General features: G+C 50.8%; 1 protein-coding gene across 1 annotated transcript in view; it reads left to right on the top strand.

The window, feature by feature from the left end:
* Positions 1–2788: 2788 nt before the first annotated feature.
* The window catches only part of DNAJC21 (DnaJ heat shock protein family (Hsp40) member C21), a 31490-nt gene continuing 13645 nt past the window's right edge, over positions 2789–20633 (top strand). Inside the window, exons 1-9 of the mRNA XM_075540926.1 lie at positions 2789–2945; positions 8339–8432; positions 9944–10067; positions 10360–10482; positions 11047–11351; positions 12539–12690; positions 14890–14974; positions 19859–20017; positions 20591–20633. Coding sequence (XP_075397041.1) covers positions 2849–2945; positions 8339–8432; positions 9944–10067; positions 10360–10482; positions 11047–11351; positions 12539–12690; positions 14890–14974; positions 19859–20017; positions 20591–20633 — 1182 coding nt within the window. The 5' untranslated portion in view covers positions 2789–2848. The remainder of the gene's footprint in view (positions 2946–8338; positions 8433–9943; positions 10068–10359; positions 10483–11046; positions 11352–12538; positions 12691–14889; positions 14975–19858; positions 20018–20590) is intronic.

A 20633-nucleotide genomic window follows, 5' to 3' on the forward strand; every position in this document is an offset into this window, starting at 1 on the left:
ATGGATGTGTGCAGCCAATGATATGATTTTTTGTTCTTTGATGTCTGATAACTGATCCCTTCAGAACCACGTGATCACACAGGCTAGTGTGTTCTTCCATGTGGGCTTTGTTGCTTCTGAGCTAGATGGCCGCTTGTTTATCTTCAAGCCTTTAAGACCCCAGACGGTATCTCTTTTGATAGCTGGGCACCGTCCGCTGTCTTCACCAGCCAACATCATTCTTAAAAACATTTTTTTTCTACTTGAGCCCTTGGTATCAGCTTATTTCCCCCCTCTCCCATCCTACCTCCCTTAGGAACCCTTGATAATTTATACTCCCCCCTCCCCATGTCTTACACTGACCGATGTCTCCCTTCATTCACTTTTCTGTTGTCCATCCCCCCTGGGAGGGTGTTAAATGTAGATCATTGTGATGTTTCCACTTTCTCCCCCCCCCCCCCACCTTCCCCTTTCCCTCCTGGGATCACTACTCTCATTATTGGTCCTCAGGGGTTTATCTGTCCTGGATTCCCTGTTTCCAGCTGTTATCTGTACCCATGGACATGCTCTGGTCTAGTTGGATTTGTAAGGTAGAATTAGGGTCATGATAGTGGGGGTGGGGTGGGGGTAGGAAGCACTAAAGAACTAGAGGAACAATGTGTTTCATTGTTGCTATACTTCCCCCTAACTGAGCAGTCCTATTTTGTCCCCACATAGTTGTAATGGTTCAAGCCCCAAACTAATCTTAGGGAACGTGTTTAGAAATGTCACCTGCCTTAAAAAAGTTATAGCCTAATATTCCATCAATTTGTTTTTCCAATAGAACTTTAAGTAACAATGTATTATATTGCCGGGTCCCCTGCTCCTCCAACTTACTTTGCCTGCAACAATTGTTTACAGAAGTATGTATCTAATGTCTAAGTGTAGCCATTTTCTATTGACCCAAGTGTGGCCACTTTGTAACTACGGTAGTTCCTTTTGTACTTTCTGTTAACTGCTGACCCATTGCATTTATTTTTGAAAGTGTTGATATTGCTTGTAGCCCCGTTTTATTTTTTATAAATTCTTATTTTCCATATAGCACAATGCCACCTGCTCTTTAGCCTTATTTTTCCCAAAGTATAAACACCACCACTCCCCCAACCCCTTTAAGCATTTGGGCTTGAGGGTGAGTTAGGCTGCCCCTTGACCGCCAGCTAATAAAGGCTTATTCACTTTAATTAAAGTTGCATGTGGGTTAATAGATCTCTGGTACTACATAAATCATATGCTTTTCTGATTCAAGATGACCCATAGCAGTCCATCTCAGCTCACTGAAACCTAGGATATTGATCTTTATGCATTCCATTTCATTTTCAGTACTTCCAATTTTCTGAGATTCATACTTTGTGCACTCCAAGTTCTAATTATTAGATTGTTGCCGCTGTTTCTTCTTATTCTAAGTTGTGCTTCATTAGCAAATGAAGGTCATAAAGCTTTACTCTCCCATATGGGCGGCAGCTGTACTTTCACACGCATCTTCCTGAGTCACATTTCCAATGCCTTTGGACCTGAAAGGGCTCATCTCCTGGTACTATCTCCGGCAATGTTTTGCTTAAGATTTTCATGACTATTTCCTCTCAAGTGGATAGCCTATTCCTTCTTTTTAGTCTCTTCTTAGTCTGGAAGAACCCCTGAAACATGTTCACTTTGGGCGACGCTGCTGGCATTTGAAATACTATGAACACAGCTTCCGGAATCGCAGCAACACACAAACCACCACAGTCCAACAAACTTACCGACAAGTTGTGGGACTCATTACTAGAAAGAGTGAATAAGCGGGACAAACAGGAGGCAGTCGGCCTCCTTCAAGGGAGTTCAAACTATAGAGGCAGTTCTATCCCGTCCTATAGGGTCACTCTGTGTTGGAATCGACTTGCCAGCAATGGGTTTTGAACTGCACGTTCAACCTAAACCAATCTTGGGAAGTAGGGTGAGCAAGCAGAAGGTCGGGATGACAGAGTCACAATGGACCAGCATCTTTTCATCTACATTGGTGGCATCCGGGGTATTCGACGAGGTTCTGGGCTCCTTGCTTCGGTTGTGTCCATGTAAATATTCTCTGTCATTTCGCACGCATACTGTTTCCAGTGAGCAGCATGACACTCCAAACCCACTGGTATCCAGTTGATTCCGGCACACAGCGACCCTACCAGGACGGAGTGGACCTGCCCCTGTGAGTTTCCAAGGCTGTCCTTTACCGGAGCCGAAAGCGATCTCACAGAGCAGCAGCAGAGAACAGGGAAGCTTTCGGTTCCGAACCCGCTGCTAGTCCCACCCCATCCTGCCAGGCTTGTTAGCGGAGGACCCGCATGGAGCCGTGAGAACATCTTCGGAACCCCCGCCGCACCCTTCCCCCTGCTCTCCCCTCCGCAGCCCCGGCGGCCCAGCCCGCTCGCCGCCCGGCGCCGTCAGCGTGGCTCACAATGCCCGCGCGCCGCGCCGCCCCGCCCCCGGCCCGCTCAGGCCCCGCCCCCGGCCCGCTCAGGCCCCGCCCCTCCCGGCCTCGGCCCCGCCTGGAGTCCGCACCGCCCTCCCGGCCCCGAGTCCGCCCCTGCCCCCGCCCATGCGGAGCCGCCGGCACCGCCCCCTCCGCGCGCCCGCGGTCCGCAGCCCGCGCCGCCCACTGCCGCCGCCGCGCGCCCCCGCCGCACCGCGCCGCCGCCGCCGCCGCGCTCGCTGGCTGGCCCGGTGCGGGGGCCCGGCGCCCGCCGGAGGGGAGGACCGCCAGCGCCGCCGCCGCCGCCGCCTCTTCAGCCCGGGCCCGGGCCCCGGCGCCGCGCCGGGCCCCAGCGCCGGCCCCGGCCCCGGCCCCGCGCCCTGCCGGGCCATGAAGTGTCACTACGAGGCGCTGGGGGTGCGGCGCGACGCCAGCGAGGAGGAGCTCAAGAAGGCCTATCGGAAGCTGGCCCTGAAATGGCACCCGGGTAACTACTCCGCCGCCCGCTGGCCGCCTCGCCCGGGCCCGGCGCGGCGCCCCTCCACGTGGGCGCCCTCCCGGCCCGCGCGGTCGCCGCCCCGCCGCCCTGCCGCGCACGCTCCCGGCCCAGCTCCGCGACGGCCTCCGGGCACGGCCTTCCAGCGACCCCCCTGCTCCGCCCACCCGCCCGCCGCCGGGTCCCCTCGCTTTGGGCAGCCGCCCCTCAGCTTCCCTCTGCCGCCTCGGACTTGCCCGTGGGACCCCCACCTCGCGCCCTGCCCTCGAGTCGCTGCCGCCTCGGGGCGACCCTGCGGGACAGGGTGGAACCGCCGCTGTGGGTTTCAGGCGGTAACTCTGCGGGAGCAGAAAGCTTTTCCTGCGGTGTCTTTCCCTGCGCGTTTCTGGGGGCAGCTAGCTGCGCGCCTGTGACCTAGGGGTGCGCTCTGCTTTCCCCTCGGTGGGCTGTTTAAGCAGAGCCGGTATTCGCCCTGGATGATGATCCGGCAGGCTTAAGAGCTCACGTTCGTTCTGTAGCTTCCCCGGCCGAGTTTGTGGGTCTACCGAGGGACGTGCTTCGCGATGGTGCTTTTCTTCTCGTCCAGACCCCAGTGACTTTGGGGAAGTACTCTGATCTTTCAGAGTCAGAGACCCAGATCGAAGCCGAGGCGCGGACGTTTTGAGGTTTATAGTAAGAGGCGTAGTTATTAGCCTTTATCAATAAATCCATTTATAGTTTCCGGTTTATGCAAGTCACTTTGCTGTGCCAGCGCGTGGGCTCGGAAATGCCCAGCCCGGAAGCGCCAAGCCTTGTTGGGAAAACACAGCTGCTACACACGAAGAGTTAAATAGACCTGCAAAGGAAACAGCACTGCATGTTTCATTGGTAGCTGGACAAATAGAACAATTAATACATACCCCCAACAATTCAAAGGAGGCTGTGAGGAGCTTGGACTTTGGGTCCTGCTGTTAGTGCCGCAGCGCAGCGTCAGTTTTGGCTCCGCCAAGCCCTGCATCATCCTCACGGTTGTTACTTGAGCCTATTGTTACAGCCAGTGTCGATCCACCTCCCTGGGGGTCTTCGATCTCACTGCCCTTCCATTTTACCAAGCGTGGTGACCTTTTCCAGGACCGTTTTCTCCTCTTGATTCCGTGTCCAAAGTACATGAGTTGAACTGTCGCCATCCTCGCTGGTGCGCAGGAGGAACAGGATTTGTACAAGAGAACTTGACAGGGTTGCCCTACTGGACGAGTCTGCTCCTTAGAGTTAGACTGATGGGAACTGAAAAAGGTGATAGAAATATGAATTTGTATCCCTCTGTTGAAGGGGAAGAGGTAAGGCAGTGTGACATCCCACTCAGCACTGGGACCCACCCAACATTTCACTCACCAAACTCACTGCCACAGAGTTGATTCTGACCCAAAATGACCCGATAGAAAGGGTAAAACAGTCCGTGTGCATATCGAGACTGGAAATCTTCCTGGATGCAGAAAGCTGCCTCTTTCTCCGATGGAGCAGATGGTGGCTCCAAACTGCTGGCCCCACAGTTAGAGCAGCTCAGCACACAGCCACTCTGTCACCAACCTCCTCCTTTAAAATTAGTAAAGCTGCCTGTGGGAGCCTGGCCTATGAGTAATGGAGATATCAGGACAAGAAATGGAGTTAGGAAGTTAGGAATTCCTTGTCTGTCTGTCCGGTTGAGAAGAAGTGAGGCAGGTGAGCACACAGGCATCTGTAATTTGGATGACTCTTAAAACATTTGTGAGGACAGGCCTCGGGAGGACATGCTGCAAAGGTAAGCCTATGCAGATCTCGTGGTTCTTTGGACATTAATGTACAGAAACTAAACCCCCCCCCAAACAACCCAAACTCAAATTCGACTGCCACCAAATCAATGCTGACTCTCAGTGATCACCTGTGGGTTTCTGAGACTGTCACTGTTTACAGGAGTAGAAAGCCCAGTCTTCCTCCCTGGGAGCTGGTGGTGGTTTTGAACGACCGACCATGCGGCTCGCAGCCCAGCAGGCAACCACTATATCATCAGGACTCCTTTAGTGCTCAGAAGAAAGGCCAACGTATGAAAATGGTACTGTGGTCTCTGGTGACCCACTCTGAAACCACTGGCTGGAGGCAGGTGAGGGTTGTCAGGCTCCAAATGTAACTGCCCTTCCAAGGCATCCCAGCTGTTTCTGAGTTATCAGTGCCTCCTTGAAGGATTCCATAGTTACTTTTCTCGAGAGCTGCATGATGCTGACATGGTGTGTGCTGGCTCATTCACCAGTTAATTCTACCATTCAACAGGTATTTAATATCATTATCAGGCTAGGCAATTCTAGAGTTAAGACAGGAGCTCTGTACCACAAGTAGAAAAACGGCCAGTTTTTGTGGTACTGGAAACAGGAAAGTGCAGTTTCCAGTAGGGCAGCAGTCTTGCCCAGTGGGACCAGTGCATGTTGGACGCACCCAGTCATGCATTGGATGCCAGTCCATCACGAGCTTCACTGTGTGGACGTGGCAGGAGTGGCCCCATGCCGATGGCGCCGGCTGTCTGGGGCTGCGCGACCTGGGTGGGAAGTCAGGCCACTTGCGTCCAGCGAGCTGAGGCTGTTAAGGAAAGGACAGGTGCATTGGCTACATACGGAGCTCTGGCGGGGCCCTCAGCTGCTACCTGGAAAGCTGAAAGGTCGGCCATTCTGTGGGAGGTAAGACCTGGCGAGGTGCTCTTATACAAATGACAGCTTCCTGTCACCCACCCTGTCCTGCAGCTGGGCGAGACCAGAGGGGTTGGGGGGTGGGTAAGGGCACAAGAGCAGTGCCACCCCCGTCCATGTCTTTCCATCGGGAAAACGACGCCTTTTCTGGACCATTCACTTGTAGTGCCATCCGCTTGGCTCAAACTGGGACACCTGACTCCCCCGTTGCTGTGGAGATGAGTGGGGAGCAAAATCAAGGTTCTGTTCGTGATGAGAAACCGTATCCACATCTGTCCGAGGGTGATGATTAAAATGGGAAAAAAAATGCAACAGGGTACTCTGTAATACTGAGAAGTGATTGCAACAAAATGGAATTTGGTGGTCTGAGTCGGGAATGATTGCATTTTATTCTCAATAAGCTGTTTGCTTTTTCTCATCAACAAGAAGGCATGGAAGTAACTGCCTGCTGGCATTGAACCACTGGCTCAGTCTTAGCAGGTCCCATTGTCACTGAGAATCCTGGCTTTTCCCTCATCACCTCAAGGTTGTTGCCAAAGCTCCAGCCATCGTGTGCACTTGGAAGACAAGCACAGAGAGCAAAGAAGCAAACACCAGGAGATGTGGCCGTTCCTCCCGTTGGTCAGAACTGTATGTGGCCTTTGCGAACAGCAAGAGGCAGGTGGGGTAGATGAATGTCTTAGCTTTCCCGGCCACGTCAGTAAAGGCTGTTCAGAGAAAAGGGCTGAGGTGGACTTGGGGTGTCAGGTGACCTGCCACCAAGTGGATTGAGTCTTATATTTGAGTTTTTAAAATCTGTTATGTAGGTATCAACTGGCCTTCAGTAATTAATGTGGGAAAAGCTCGAAACACTTAGAATCCAACACGACTTAAAGTGGTGTTGCTGCGGACAGCAGACGTGTGTTGTAAGGAAAGGAAGTGATGAATGGCTCTTTGGTGGTAATTGATCCCTATCAGACCATATTTGAAGTGTCAGCATCCGAGTGTCATCGTCTAAGGGAAGTATGACAACGTGTAGAAGGTCAGCAGAAAAGTGAAGAGACAGATGGACACAGTGGCTGCAACAGTGGGCTCAATCAGAAATGATTGGAGGGTGGCGCAGGCCTGGGCAGTGCTTCCGTCTGGTCTGCATAGAAGTTCGCTTGGTCTGAGTGGAGTCAGCTGGACAGAACCTAGCAACAAGTGGCATGCCCTAAGAAACTGGAGTGCTTCGTCCAGGAAAGAAAGGAGACAGCACATTGGCTAGCTTCCCAGGGACCATCACTGTGAGGAGATTGAGGCCTCGCATTGTGTTTCAGTGAAGCTATAGGGAAGGATGTTATGCTACTCAGTAGAAGGCTTCTTTTGATTCTAATGGCCCACAATTCTGAGCAAAGATCCAAAGCTTTCTGTGCTTAAGGCTCTCTCCAAGAAGAGCCCTGTGTCAAATTGCAGTGCTTTTGAGAGTGTGCAAGTGTCGGCTTAGCTGGGGAGCAGCAGGCCAGCTGAAGGACGGGGACCGCTGTGATGGTATCTGCTCCCCTGGAGCTCTCATTTGAGCTCTGCAGGGCCATTTGTGAGGAACACATCTCTGTCGTCATATTTTCTTTTAACCTTTCAGAAGACGAGTTTTAACTCACACTTTGGACTTTGATGGACTCTGCTTTGTTGTGTTTGCTAGGCATCATGGAGTCGGTTCTGACTCACCGTGGCTCTGTGCACAAGAAAACAAACCACTCCTGGTCCTGTGCCTCTGTAGTTGATTCAAAGTATTTCACTTAGCAGGCGTATTCAGTATTTACTATCGTGGGACATTCTGCTCCCAAACTTGACCATCAGCAACAAGCAATGCGGCCGGAATCAGGCTCCTGGTTCCTCATGAAGGGGTACCAGGTGGTGGCCTGGGGCCGCAGCCTCGCAGGCTTCGCTGCCTTAGAGTCTGCTCTCAGACTCACTCCTGTGGTGGCTGGCTGGCCGGCTGGCCGCAGCTCCTCGCTGGCTGGGAGCTGAAGCTCTCCCCACCTTTTACCGTGGGCTTCTCCCTGGACTCTGACAGCCTGCGTGATCTGAGAGAGAGCGCGCAGGGTGAGAGGAAGGTGCCCAAGACGCAAACTCTGGTCTAACCATGAAAGTAGCACAGCCTCACTTCTGCCTTCAGCTCTTGATTACCCAGACAGACCAACGCTGGTGAACCTGGGCTCCGACCACACCCAGGCAGGACTACCCGGAGGTGGGCAGCGTATTGAGGTGGAGGCACTTGCTTTTTAGACTCGTGGTTAAGGATGCACTGCTGGGGGGAATGATTAGTTAGCACATCTGTGTGAACGCTTCATGGCTTTTGTTTTCATAGGCAGTGGTCAGAAAGGGGTGCTCATAGATAATGTGAGCACAGAGGCCAATGAGAGTGTTTCTTGTCATAACTGAGACCAGCTATTTCCCCTCCTGTATTACCCAGGACGTTTCCTTCGCCGTTAGTCAGGTGCTTCGAGAGCTGGGCTTGGGGGAAAGGCTGAGTGTCCTGTCCTGTCACTCCAGATCCCGGCTCCAACCATCCCCTGGCACCCCTTGGCTTTTGTTCTCAGCCCTTTCTGGTTTATTCCCTCCTGGCCTCCTGAGATTTGCGCGGTGGAGGAGCTCCCTCGAGAGCGCCTGTAGATCCTGTCCTCCTGCCCTGTGACGACTGAACGCCTGTCTGTGACTTTGTTTCCACAGATAAGAATCTGGATAATGCCGCCGAGGCAGCGGAGCAGTTTAAGTTGATCCAGGCGGCGTATGACGTGTTGAGTGACCCTCAGGAAAGAGCCTGGTGAGTTGGTCCGACTTTATTGTGTTGGGAGGGGCTGTCGGCGTCTGTCGGGCTGCAAGAAGGATGATTCAGATGTTAGTAGAAGCACCTGCCGCCTACTACTCATTATGTAAAATCTGAGGAAGTGCCCTTCAGAGATCATTCCTCCACCTACCTCTTCTTCTTATCAAGGAAACAGGCCCTGAGAGTGAAGACGATGTTAACATTGCTTTGCTTTCCATACTGAAGCGACTGCCCATTACTTGGGGTGTTGACAACTTGATTGATAATCAGACAAGAGGAGCGTTGAGATCAGGACGGGAACTGTCATAATTTCCCATGGTGCTGCTCTGTGTAAAGGAATTGAGTTGAGCTTCAACATCAGTGACAAATACGTCAATACGGATGCTCTGGTCGTTAGGCACTGTTTCCAAAGAACAATCTCTTGAGTTTTCAGGTCCCTGGTAAGCTTTTGGTCAAAGGAGTCAGGCTGCTGTCCAGTCTTCCCCGTGCTGCCCGGTACAGCAGAGTAGCCCGAGCTGGCTGTCGGGAGACTGGCTGCCTTTCCTGCAGAATTCAGAATCAAGAGAGGTTCTTAAGGTTTTTCTACCTGATGAATCCAAAGGTCTAGCCTTAGAAATGATTTTACCTTCCATCCAGAATGTTGAAATCTTCCCCAATCCACCTTCAGCTCTTGTCGCTCTTCTGGCTTTCAGGGGGTTTTCTTGTTCCAAGGATTCCCTTGTCTGTCAACTCGTATTATCTGCATGCTAGCGCCCAAGAGCGTGATCTTCCCAGAGCTGGTGTGGGATTTTGGCTTTCCCGGCTGTATGATGATGATACTTCACCTCATGTGTCTGAGCTCTGATTTTCTACCCAACAAACAGGGGTTGTAGCTACTTTTTAGGTGTTAAGGTGAGTCCTTGAGACAGTGTGTGCATCAGCCCCTGGGGCAGGGAAAGGAAATGGATGCTATCTGTATTTTTGCAGTTGATCGTGGAGGTTGGCTCTGTGTCAGCTGTACCCAGGAAATACTGAGAAATGACAAATTGGAAGTATTGATAAAGCAAATCAGCCTCTGTTTTACCATTGCTCTAGTTAATCAGTTCAGAATTCTGTAGATTGAAGTTCATGTGAATGGAGGAAGAAGTTGCCTCCGGTGTTTGCCGGCAGATCCCTGGACCCCAAGCAGATAGCTAACCACTGTCTAGTGCTCTCTGACTTCGTTCTGCTTAGTGATGTTCTTTCCACCCCCATGGAAATGCATCCTCCTTTCCGGGAGAGACTGGGACAGGCTCTGGCTTCTGAAATTCCTCTGTCATGTGGACTGGCAGTGCCTGATGACTCTAGGCTATTAGGAATGGCAGCCACTGTTTGGTGACTCCGCAGCTCTGTGAAGGATTGCTGAGTCTTGTCTCCTTGGTCCTTTGCTTTGCTTGTCCCTTGGACACCTTGAAGGCGCATGAGAATGCTTTGGATGTTCACAGGGAAGAGTTCCGTGGCCCTCACTGAAGAGGCTGTGTCTGTTTCAGGTATGACAGTCACAGAGAGGCCCTGCTCAAAGGTGGCCTTGATGGCGAGTACCAAGACGACAGCTTAGATTTGCTGCACTATTTCACTGTGACCTGCTACTCCGGCTATGGAGATGACGAGAAGGTAAGAGAAGGGAGCTCACGTTTAGCTTCTTGCCAAGCGCAAAGGAAGGCGCTGCCATGCATCGAGGACTCTGAAAATTGTTCTCCGGTGGAACACGACACAGGGTTGCTTTTCAGAGGTGAAATAATTCTTTAAAAAAAAAAAATCACCTTTGCTTTTGAGGTCACAGCAGTAGACCTTGGTCCTGCATCTGGTCAGCAGCGAGGTGTGCCTTGTCACCTTTGAACAGGTAGCCAGTGACTAGCCCGCTCGAGGATTGAGAATTTAGATTTCTGCCGCTGTTTTTTTCCAGGGCTTCTACACGGTGTATCGGAATGTTTTTGAGATGATTGCAAAGGAAGAACTAGAATCCGTGTTGGAGGAAGACAAGGAGGATTCCCCGTCCTTTGGAGACTCGCAGAGTGACTACGACACGGTAAAAGAAAAGTGTGAAGGGGAGAAAGATGGCTGCTCCTTTAGCATGCGCTCTCATCAGTGCCTTGTATTTAAAACAGGACAGACAGGCAGACACACGGGGTCGTGTCCTCAGCCGCCATCCCTCCCTTCCTGAAAGAGCGTGGCGGTGGGGTGTCTCGCCGCCCCGGCTTGGGCACGCGCCCCATTGCTGTAGTCGCTGCGGGCTTCTCCTTCCTCCTTGACTCCTTTCTGGAGAGCCGCCTTCTGTGAGGCCGTAGAGCAGCGGTTCTCCACCTGCCCACGCTGCGCCCCTTTCACGCAGTTCCCCTTGGGTGGGAACCCCAACCATCAAATTATTGTCGTTGCTGCTTCATCACTCATTTTGCTACTGTTATGAATCAGTCAACCCCTGTGAAAAGGTCGTTTGACCCCCCAAAGGGGTCAGGGGGTCACGACCCACAGGTTGAGAACCGCTGCCTTGGCAGGCCCGTCTTCCTCACTGAATGAGCTCAGAAAAGCTGGCGGGTGTTTTGCGTCCTAGACTCCACTGCAGAAACCCCTCTTTCCCGGCCTCTGCCCCCAGGTGGTCCATCCCTTCTACGCTCACTGGCAGAGCTTCTGCACGCAGAAGAACTTCGCGTGGAAAGAGGAATACGACACGCGGCAGGCCGCCAACCGCTGGGAGAAGCGAGCCATGGAAAAGGAAAACAAAAAGATTCGGGACAAAGCGAGGAGAGAGAAGAACGAACTGGTCCGACAGCTGGTCGCTTTCATTCGGAAACGAGACAAAAGGGTGCAGGCTCACCGGAAACTGGTGGAGGAGCAGAACGCCGAGAAGGTGCGCAAGGCTGAAGAGATGCGGCGGCAGCAGAAGCTGAAGCAGGCCAAGTAGGTGGTGGCGCGGGCGGCTCCTGCATCCTCTGCTCCACGACTCCTAAAAAACATCCCAGCTGTGGGCGGTGTTCTTCCTGTCTTACTGTTTAAATCATTTTAGTGGGGCCTTGAACAGCTCTTACCACAATCAATGGAATCAGGCGTGTTTGTACATGTTTCCTTCATTTCTTTTCTAGACATTGACTTTCTGTTGACCCCTTGGTATCAGCTCCTGCCCCCCACCCTCATAACCCTCTGATGGATTGTACATTGTTATTATTTTCATCTCACACCGTCTGCTGTCTCCCTTCCCCCATGTTTCCTGTTGCTCTTCCCTCTGTAGAGGAGTGTATGGATATGTGTTGTTCATTCAGATCTGCTCCTCCTTTCTCCCTTCCTCTCCCCCACATCCCCCTACCCTTCTGGTATCACTATTCCCACTCCTCTTCTTGGATTCTGTGTGTCAAGAGTTACCATCCCTTTCTATACCTGTGTACATGTTCCGGTCTTGCCTGAATTGAGAAGCATAACAATTTTAAAATTTTATAGGCTGCTTAGTGTCAGGCACCCTTTTCCCCTCAGGTCCTGTCCAGACCCCTGTGGAACTGGGTAACAGCTCACGTTCCTGGAGCTCCCAGCCCGAGCGAAGCCCTGTTCTCAGTGCCTTTCCTCGCAGCGACTCTGAGACACGTTCCCATCTTGCTCGTTCTTGTGAGGAAAGAGGCAGCCAGGCCTAGGGTTGCTGCCTGACCAGGATTTCACCCAGCCCTTCTGAGATGAGAGCCATTGCTTTCCACCACCATTGGACTTGGCTTCTCAGAGATTGGGTTTTGGCTCCTTTGAAGTTCTCCCGTGAGGAGTTACTGTAACAGCAATGTCCATTGCATTATGGCATTAAAAAAAAAATTCCATCTGCCCCGCCTTGCATCTTGTGAAAATGAGCACGTGGCACCTTACGTTGGCCGGCAAGCCTTGCTGGCGTTGTGAGCCTGATGATGTCTTTCCAAGCCCACAGTCCAGTAGGGCAGTGAGAGTCGACCCCAGAGGGCTGACAACCAGCTCGGTCTGTAGACATTTTCAGCTTGGGAGGGCGGCGTGTTCCAGCGGGTGGAGGCGAGCCTAGCAAAGAGCAGAAGCAGCACCCAGACAGACGGCCGGCGTCTCAGTGTCCCCGTGGCGTGACCCTGCTCTTGCGTGTGCAGGCTGGCCGAGCAGTACAAGGAGCAGAGCTGGATGACGGTGGCCGATCTGGAGAAGGAGCTCAGGGAGATGGAGGCGCGCTACGGAAAGGAGTTTGGAGACGGATCGGAGGAGGATGAGATGGAGGAGCAAGAGCCCAGAGACGGACAGGAGGGTAAGTCTTTCTCCAGTCCTTGAGAAGTGTGAGAAACTGACCAGCTCTGTGGATAGGGCCTGTGCACCCCAGAGCCTCCCGGGGCCAGTGGAGGGGCCGCGGTGTCAGGCAGCAGGGAAGAGGGCAACCCCGCAGGGCCCTGGACTCCGAGCTGGCTCTTACCGGAGGGTTGGGGAGCCAGCGATGGCCGAGTGTCGCCTCTGGTTTTAAAATCTGGGTTTTAGGTGACAGCTTTCCACTGGGCGGGTAATTCATAGTACTGTCTCTGCCAGCCCAAAGCGGTCTAATGGAGTTGTCTCCTTTAAGCACGGTAACAACCCTTCCAGACTGTGTTCTATGGGCTCTGTACATGCATGGACAAACAAGTGGCCATCTTGACAGGTGTGACTGACAGGCAGGTACAGGAAAAGCAATTAAGTAAGTCGTATGTTGAGTTTCAGTTGCTGTCGTTTCCCGAAAAGCTGATACTGTGCTGGCGTCTGTGGAGTTTGGACGGTCACCCTCCCTTTCTGGTTGTGGACTCACACTGCTTCACCGGCAGAGGTGCTTGTCGCCAGCGACAGACCTGTGATGGGCCAAGGGTTGAACATTGCCCGGAGCCCCTGCCTGCCTGATTTTCCCCACTGTCTTCAGCTCATGAGAAGTCAGGTGGAGTCATCCAAACATTGTCTGTGCGCCTTTACAAGCAAAGTTTTCCAGATGAGCAGCGGAGCTTTCTGCTCCCAGAAAGATGTGCAGCCTTGGAAACTTGAAGGGGCAATTCCACGCTGCTTTAGAGGAATGCTACGAGTCGAAATTGACTCTTAGGACAGTGGGTTTGGTTTGGTTTAGTCCAGGCAAGAAAATGGCACACTTTCAATAGAAAATTATTAGAAAATGAATCATTCATTAAATGATTAATAAATCAGTAATGTAGTTTTGAAGTGCTTAGAAAATTATAGCCCAATGACGTGGCGTTGATTCTTTCTTGTGTCACCATATAGGACAGAGTAGACCTCCTCCACTGGGTTTCTGGGGCTATGGATCTTGACGGGAGCAGACCTCTTCATTTTTTTCCTATGGAGTGGCTGCTAGGTTTGAACTGCTGACCTTGAGGTTAGCAGCCCAACACTTAACGCATTATGCCGCCAGGGCTCCTTTGAAAATCGTCAAGCACTCTGTAAATATAAGGCAGCTTGAATATACAGAACTTCATAATTTATCTGTTTATAATTTGTATGTACAATCTTGCTCCTCAGGCATTGGCCTTACGTGTAGAGTTCCATCATGCGAGGCCCTTCCTTCTATTGTCCCAGCACAGACCCAGGTCACAGATGGTCTTGAGAACATATGACCAGTTTTCTTTTCTTTATTTTTTTTTCAAATCATTTTATTGGGGGATTGTACAGCTCTTATCACAATCCATACATACGTCCATTGAGTCAAGCACATTTGTACATTTGTTGCCATCATCCTTCTCAAAACATTTTCTTTCTACGTGAGCCCTTGGTGTCAGCTCCTCACGTGGCCAGTTTTCGACCCAGTGTTCTTTATTCATGACTAGCCTAGACGAGTTTCCAGTTGGTGCCGTCACGGTCATGTGCCCGGCTGCTCACAAAGGTCGGTGGTTCAAGCCCTTCAGAAAGAGCTGACTTTCTCTCCTCCAGAAACCCTACGGGGCAGCATAGCTCTGTCGAGCAGGCTGGCTGCGAGTGGGAGCTGACGTGCTGCACAGCGCAGCAGCACACCAACGACGGTGGGAGGGTGTCGGTTGCAGTCACTTCAGAACGTCAGAGTGGGACACAGCTGTAGTTTGAAGCCAACCTTCCTCCAGAGTGGGTTCTGAAACGTCCAGCTCTTTGCTTCTGGTGAACTCTCGGTTTTCTAATGTGACCCTTGATTTTAAAACTTACTTCATCCATGGGGCTGTAAGGGTTTTTTTGTGAAAATGAGTGACAAAGTGATCTAGTTGGATGCGTTCTCTTACATTGCCCTGCTGCTTTAAACACTGATGTCACGGTTTGCTTTCCTGTAAGGTCTAACCACTGTTTTAGTTTATAATCTGTGTACAACTTTAGTCATGACTAGACATCCATCACTTGAAGGCTCTTTATTTTTTTATTAAGGAAATCAGGTAGTTTTATTCATTTAACAATTTCAGTGCCCTTTAAATGTATCTTTTACTGAGACAGGATTCTTACTGCCTTCCTCCCTCTGTAGGTAAGGACAGTGAAGAAGAGGGTACTGATCTTTTCGATGACCTTTACTGCCCAGCGTGTGACAAATCATTCAAGACGGAGAAGGCGTATGTTTACTATCTTTTATTTAATTTATTTTAAAAACTCACTTTATTGGGGGACTATCTTTTATTTTTTAAAACTGTGTATTGTCGATTGGGTGAAGGCTTAGAAAGCGAGACCAGTTTTCCAGATACAGTTTGTACACATTTTATTTCATGTCATTGATGGCCGTCCCCAGAATGTAACGTGGCTCATCCCACCTCCTCCCTGGGTTTCCTGTTTCCATTTCTTCTCCGCTCCGGACCCTTCGGAGCTTTGTCCTCGGATCAGTGCTACCCTTTTGATCTCAAGTAGTGGATGATCCTGAGGTGTGCTTACCCTGCTAGTGTGACTGCTCCCTCTGCCAACCTTCTGTCGTTTGGCCGAAAAGGAGCCGAGGGTTGGGCTCCTTCCCAGACAGGAAGCAAGACTAAGGGCCATAGTCTCGGGGGTCCACCAGTCTTCTCTGACCGGTCAGGTCTTTTGTATGATTTTGAGTTTTATTCCCCATGCTTTCCGTGTTCTCTCCAGGAACGTCTGATGTGATCTCCCCCAGGCACCATCTATTTCTCAGTGCATTCGAGACAGACAGGGTTCATTAGTCCATTAGACTAAGTGTTTCTATGGGACTTTAAATGTCTTCACTCTTGTTTCCTCTGAACAGGGGGAAATTAATAAATGCCCCTCAAGTGGCCTCTGGTAAATTTGTAAGACTAGTCTCTGCTCATGACTAGGACACGATGCTCCAGTAGGATACAGCGCCCTGTCTCTGTGGACTTTGTTATGCTCATTGGCCTCGGTGTCCCCTGGGACTACGGTCCTGAGCTCCCAGGCTTAAAGACTCATTGTTAAGATTCCTGGTTTTGTCTTAAGAAGTTCTCAACCTCTAGGCTCCACTGCACCAATGGCTATAGTTGCAGCAAAGGTTATACGCATCCAAAGTAAACTCTCTCCTGTCAAACTTTTCTATATTTGTGTGTATTCTCCCATCCCCATCCCTCCCCCTCAACCAAGCAGTCAGCTTGTCTGTCCGTGCCTCTGCTCGTAGATCCCCATTGTTAGGCAGCAGCTCTGGGTGTATGGCAACCTCTGTTGCCTCTGCCTCTTCTGTGCCTTCCAGTGCCTTCTCCTGCCTCCAGCATTTTTGGCTGAACTCTCAATGTACGTTGCCTTCCCCTTCATCCAAGTTGGCATGTGTGTACCCTCCAGCCCCTCCCACTCCTGGTAGCAAAGAGGGTTTCCATGGCTGTGAACACCTGTCTTGGCTTTTTACCACAGTGGCCTCAGCCAATGTTTGTCCTTTTGGGGTTGACTCTTCTGCTCAGTACAGTGTGCTCCCAGGTGTGTTCATGCTATGAGGTGTTCCTCAGATTCTCCCGTTATTCTGCAGTGTTTCGTATCATTTCTCTGTGGGTCAGGGCCGTGATTGGTTGATCTCTTCCCGCCGTGAGGGCATTCAGGTGGCTCCCGCCTTCCTGGTATGCGTGGACCCAGTGGCTGCTCTTTCTCTGGGACCTATGCGGAGTAGAGGGTTTGCTGGCACACATGGCACTTCAGTTCCCAGCTTCTAAAGGAAGCGCCATACCGTTTGCCGCCGTGGCTGCCCCCTTTTACAGCGACATCAGCTGTGTCCAAGGGTCCCCGTCTCGCCACACTTGCCAGCATGTATTGTTTTTGGAGTGTTTGAACTTGCTATTAGTGCTGGCATGAGATTTGCCCACTGTGTGGATTTGCATCTCCCCAGTGGCCGAGGATAGAGAGTATTTCTTCATTATGTCCTCTGTAGTGAAGTGTCTGTCTGTGCTCTGTCCACTTTAGACTTGGATTGTTTGTCTTCTCTCATTGAGGGGGTGGAGTTTTCTGTACTTTTTGGAGATTAATCTTATATCTGATAAGAGTCCTGTGTCATCGCATGAGAGTTTTCCCCAGACTGTGAGTTTCTTTCACTCTGTGGGTGATCTTTCGATGTGTGCACGTGGCTAACGTTTATGAGTTCCCAGGTACCTCGTTTGTCTTCTGCTGTTCGTATTTGGTTCTTTTCCCCAGCAATGTGCTCTTTTATTTGTCCCTGTTAAGAGTGAATTTTAAGCAGGTTCGTGAAGAGGTGGCTCATAGCCATCAGCTCGTTCCAGTTCAGCACCTGTCTTGTCTCCAGTAGTTTCTCCAGAATGACACACACATCATAGAGTGGAGGGATAGATTTCCAAGGTTTTCTGTGTCTTTCCCAGTGCTGTCTGGAACCAGCGTATTGAGCACATCTCTCGAGTCGTTTGTCTGCAGCGCTGGGGTCATGATCTCCATCACTTTCTCTCGGATGTGCTGGCGGACCTGCTGGTGCTGAGCATAAGAGGTCTTCTGAATCTGCTTGCTACGTTCTGTTTTAGTAAAACCAGCACAGAGGAGATGAAGCAGACAGCTGCCAGTAGTCTGGACATCAACAGGAGCTTCCATCACGGTCTGCCATTGTTTGACTGTGGAGCCTCTTGACGTGCCATTGTTTGACCTTGTCCCATGTAAGAGCCATGCCAGGGAAGTTCGTCAGGCACGTTTGGCCCTGAACATCCTCATTCATTAGCTTGAATTATCTAGAGGCAACTTCGTCATTCTGCAGATCAGCAAGGCTCACTTCAAAAACACGACCCTTGTGGGTATCACATGCAATTTTGGTGACCAGTGTTTCCCCTGTATTTCTTGTTTTGAACGTAGCTGGTGCTTTGACGTCAAACCAATCTTTCATAGAAAACGGATCAACTCCTTTATTCTGGGCTCCTTCTTCGCCATTGTTTGTAAGGCGCTTGTTCTTGCTGACCCCCATGGTGCTGCGCAGAGAGGCGCTGCTCCTTGTGTTTTCCTTGTTTGCTAGTACTTGTGCCGTGTGTAAGGGCCCTGAGTTTGTCCTTACTTTTCATTGTGGTCGTTACAGTTCTAGGTTTCACATGTATGTCTTTGACGTACTTTGAAACTGCTTTTGAAGTGAGGTGTAACACTTTGAAAATCAGCATAGAGTTTGTTTCCAGCAATCAGTCAATCTGTCTCTGTCTCCCTCCCTCTCTTTCTGTCACACACACACACACACACACACACACACACACACCATCATCATCATCACCAACATTGGGTGATTTCGTTGGGGAAGGAAGCAACGGCCCTGTTTTTGTTTGCATTTGCTCCGGTATTCCCATGTACAACTCCATTTGAAGCACACAGGCTGTCTCTAGGCAGCAGTGTCGCTTACTCTGGCAAAGAAGGGGTTGCCACCCTGGCAAGGTGGCTAGAGCCCGTCTCATCAGCTGCCCTGTGTTAATGTCAGATCCACTGTCAACTAGAACCTTCCCGGGCAGCCTGTGGTCTCCAAAATGAGAATCGAAGCATAGCACCCAGCGTGTATTTGCTGGAGTCGAAGAGCTTAGTTTACCTTAAGTGGAAGAACTTGATCTTATGGGGTTAGTGAGGATGAGGGGAGTATTACAAGGGATGCTTAAAAAGGAGGGGGGAATAGGGGAGCGACTACTCTGCCGATCATAGTGACCGTATAGGAAGGGGTACAACTGCCCCTGTGAGTTTCTGAGACAGTAACTCTTTATGGGAGTAGAAAGCGGCTTCTTTCTGCCTCAGCGTGGCTGGTGGTTTCAAACTGTTGGCCTTTCGGCTAGCAGTGCAACATCTGATAACTAGGCCACTAGGGGAGTGGCATTTCACAAAGAAGGAAGTGAGTCTGCTGCACAGAGGAAGAAAGTTGAAGAGGGCAGGTGAAGGGTGCGCAGCCCTGAGTCTTGCCGCCACAGAGCCTGAGCCGTCAAATTGGCGGACGAGTGGCAGAAGAGAAGGGAGGAACCTGGAAACAAAAGCTAGCAGTGAAGGTGTTTTTCTCATTTTAAGAATGCCCAGCTCTCAGAATAAAGTTAGCAGAATGAACTCATGATTCACCTGTCTTCCTCATTCGTATCTGCTCCTCCCTCCTTACCCTTCCCTCCCTCCCTCCCTTTCTCTCTCTCCCCTCCACTTGTCTATATATTGTCAGTATGAATTTACAGATCCTCCCCTCCATCCCCCCAATGTTAAATATTCCCTGTGCTTTTCATGCTCACAGTTGTCCAGGTGTGACCTGTCCTCTTGACATCTACCAATAATTCACCATGCACTTACTTTCTGCCTCAGCAAGATACTCTTGTACCTTCCAACTTCGGAATTCACATTAATTGTCAAGGAACCTTAGCGTGCAGGAGAATTAGGGTGGGAAGGAAGACTATGAAACCAAGCTAGTAAGTCAGACATCTCAGTTGAACAAAAGCAAGCTCTTTGCCACTGAGTTGGTTCCGACCATAAAGGACCAGGGTAGACCTGCTGCTGTGTGTTTCTGAGGCTGTGACTCAGTGGGAGTAGAGAGCTTTTTTTCCTCCCGAGCAGTGGCTGGTGGTGAGCAAGCATCCCATTACATAATCAATCACTGTGCTGCCAGGGCTCCCAGAACCCCAACCTGTGCGACACATCAGATATTAACCCAGGCTTTGGAAGTGATGTCAGCTCTCTTTTGGGAAGTACTTTAATTGCCTGGGGCAGCATCGAGATGGACATTGTTGAGTTTTAGACCGAGAGAAAAAGGGTGGTGACAGAGCTCACATTGAAGGAGATGGAATCAGAAGGGTGACCCTCACTCTCCTGGGAAAAGCCAAGCTACTTTTGTCCTTCTAGCCCTCAGAGATGAAAGTTAACAGTGGAAAAGGCCTGACTTAAAGGCTGAGAAGAGAAAGCTGGGGGAGAACTTGTCACCCCTTCCCCCCCCCCCAACCTTTTTCTGATGGCCCTGCCGTGTCACTTCGTGACTGCTGGATGACTTGGTCACCCCGCAGCATGCTCGGGCTGGTAGAGACCGTCCTGTGGCAGTCCCTCACCTCACATTGTTCTTTCAGCATGCGGAATCACGAAAAATCAAAGAAGCACCGGGAAATGGTGGCCTTGCTGAAGCAGCAGTTGGAAGAGGAGGAGGAGCAGTTTTCGGGACCACAAGTGGATGAAAATGCGGGCAATGCCGATTCTGAGGAAGAAGTGGACGACCTCCCCAGACAAAAGTACCTCTCAGCATTACATGCTGCCAAGTGCCCTTTTATCCCACCGAGAGAGTGCCGATAAACGCGCTTTCCTCCCAAGACGCAGCTTTGCAGTTAACATTAACTTTTACTAGGGAAAGGAGCGGGCCGTTGTTTGACTGGATCTAGCGCTGATATCAAGTGGTCGCCAGGGGTGGTATGAGTATCAGTCTGCTGCCGAGAGTCATCGCCCTGAAAGCCCAGGCAGCGATTTCTGCTGTGTGTGCATTCCTGGTGGCACCATGAGTTGGCACTGAGCTGGCATCGGCTTGACGGTGGCCAACCAGACAGCTCTGTCATGACTTTATTAAAAGCAGACGAATAACTGGACAGTTAGTCAATCCGCTCATGACTGTCAATTTCATTTGAACCATTGCTAGAACTCTCAAATGTGGTTATGTGAATATTTTCTTTTCCTTTTAATGTTTCACATGGAATATTTTTACTAGTTTACTGCTTTCTGTATCGCTAGTTTGGAGACCTTTTTTCCTTTTTTTTTGACCTAAACTCTTACAATGTCAGGATTTTGACATTTTGATTTATTCTTATCCTTAGGCTTTCTAAAAAACAGAAGAAAAAGAAACAGAAGCCAGCACAG

The sequence above is a fragment of the Tenrec ecaudatus genome, chromosome 2, assembly GCF_050624435.1.
Source record: "Tenrec ecaudatus isolate mTenEca1 chromosome 2, mTenEca1.hap1, whole genome shotgun sequence".
Taxonomy (NCBI): domain Eukaryota; kingdom Metazoa; phylum Chordata; class Mammalia; order Afrosoricida; family Tenrecidae; genus Tenrec; species Tenrec ecaudatus.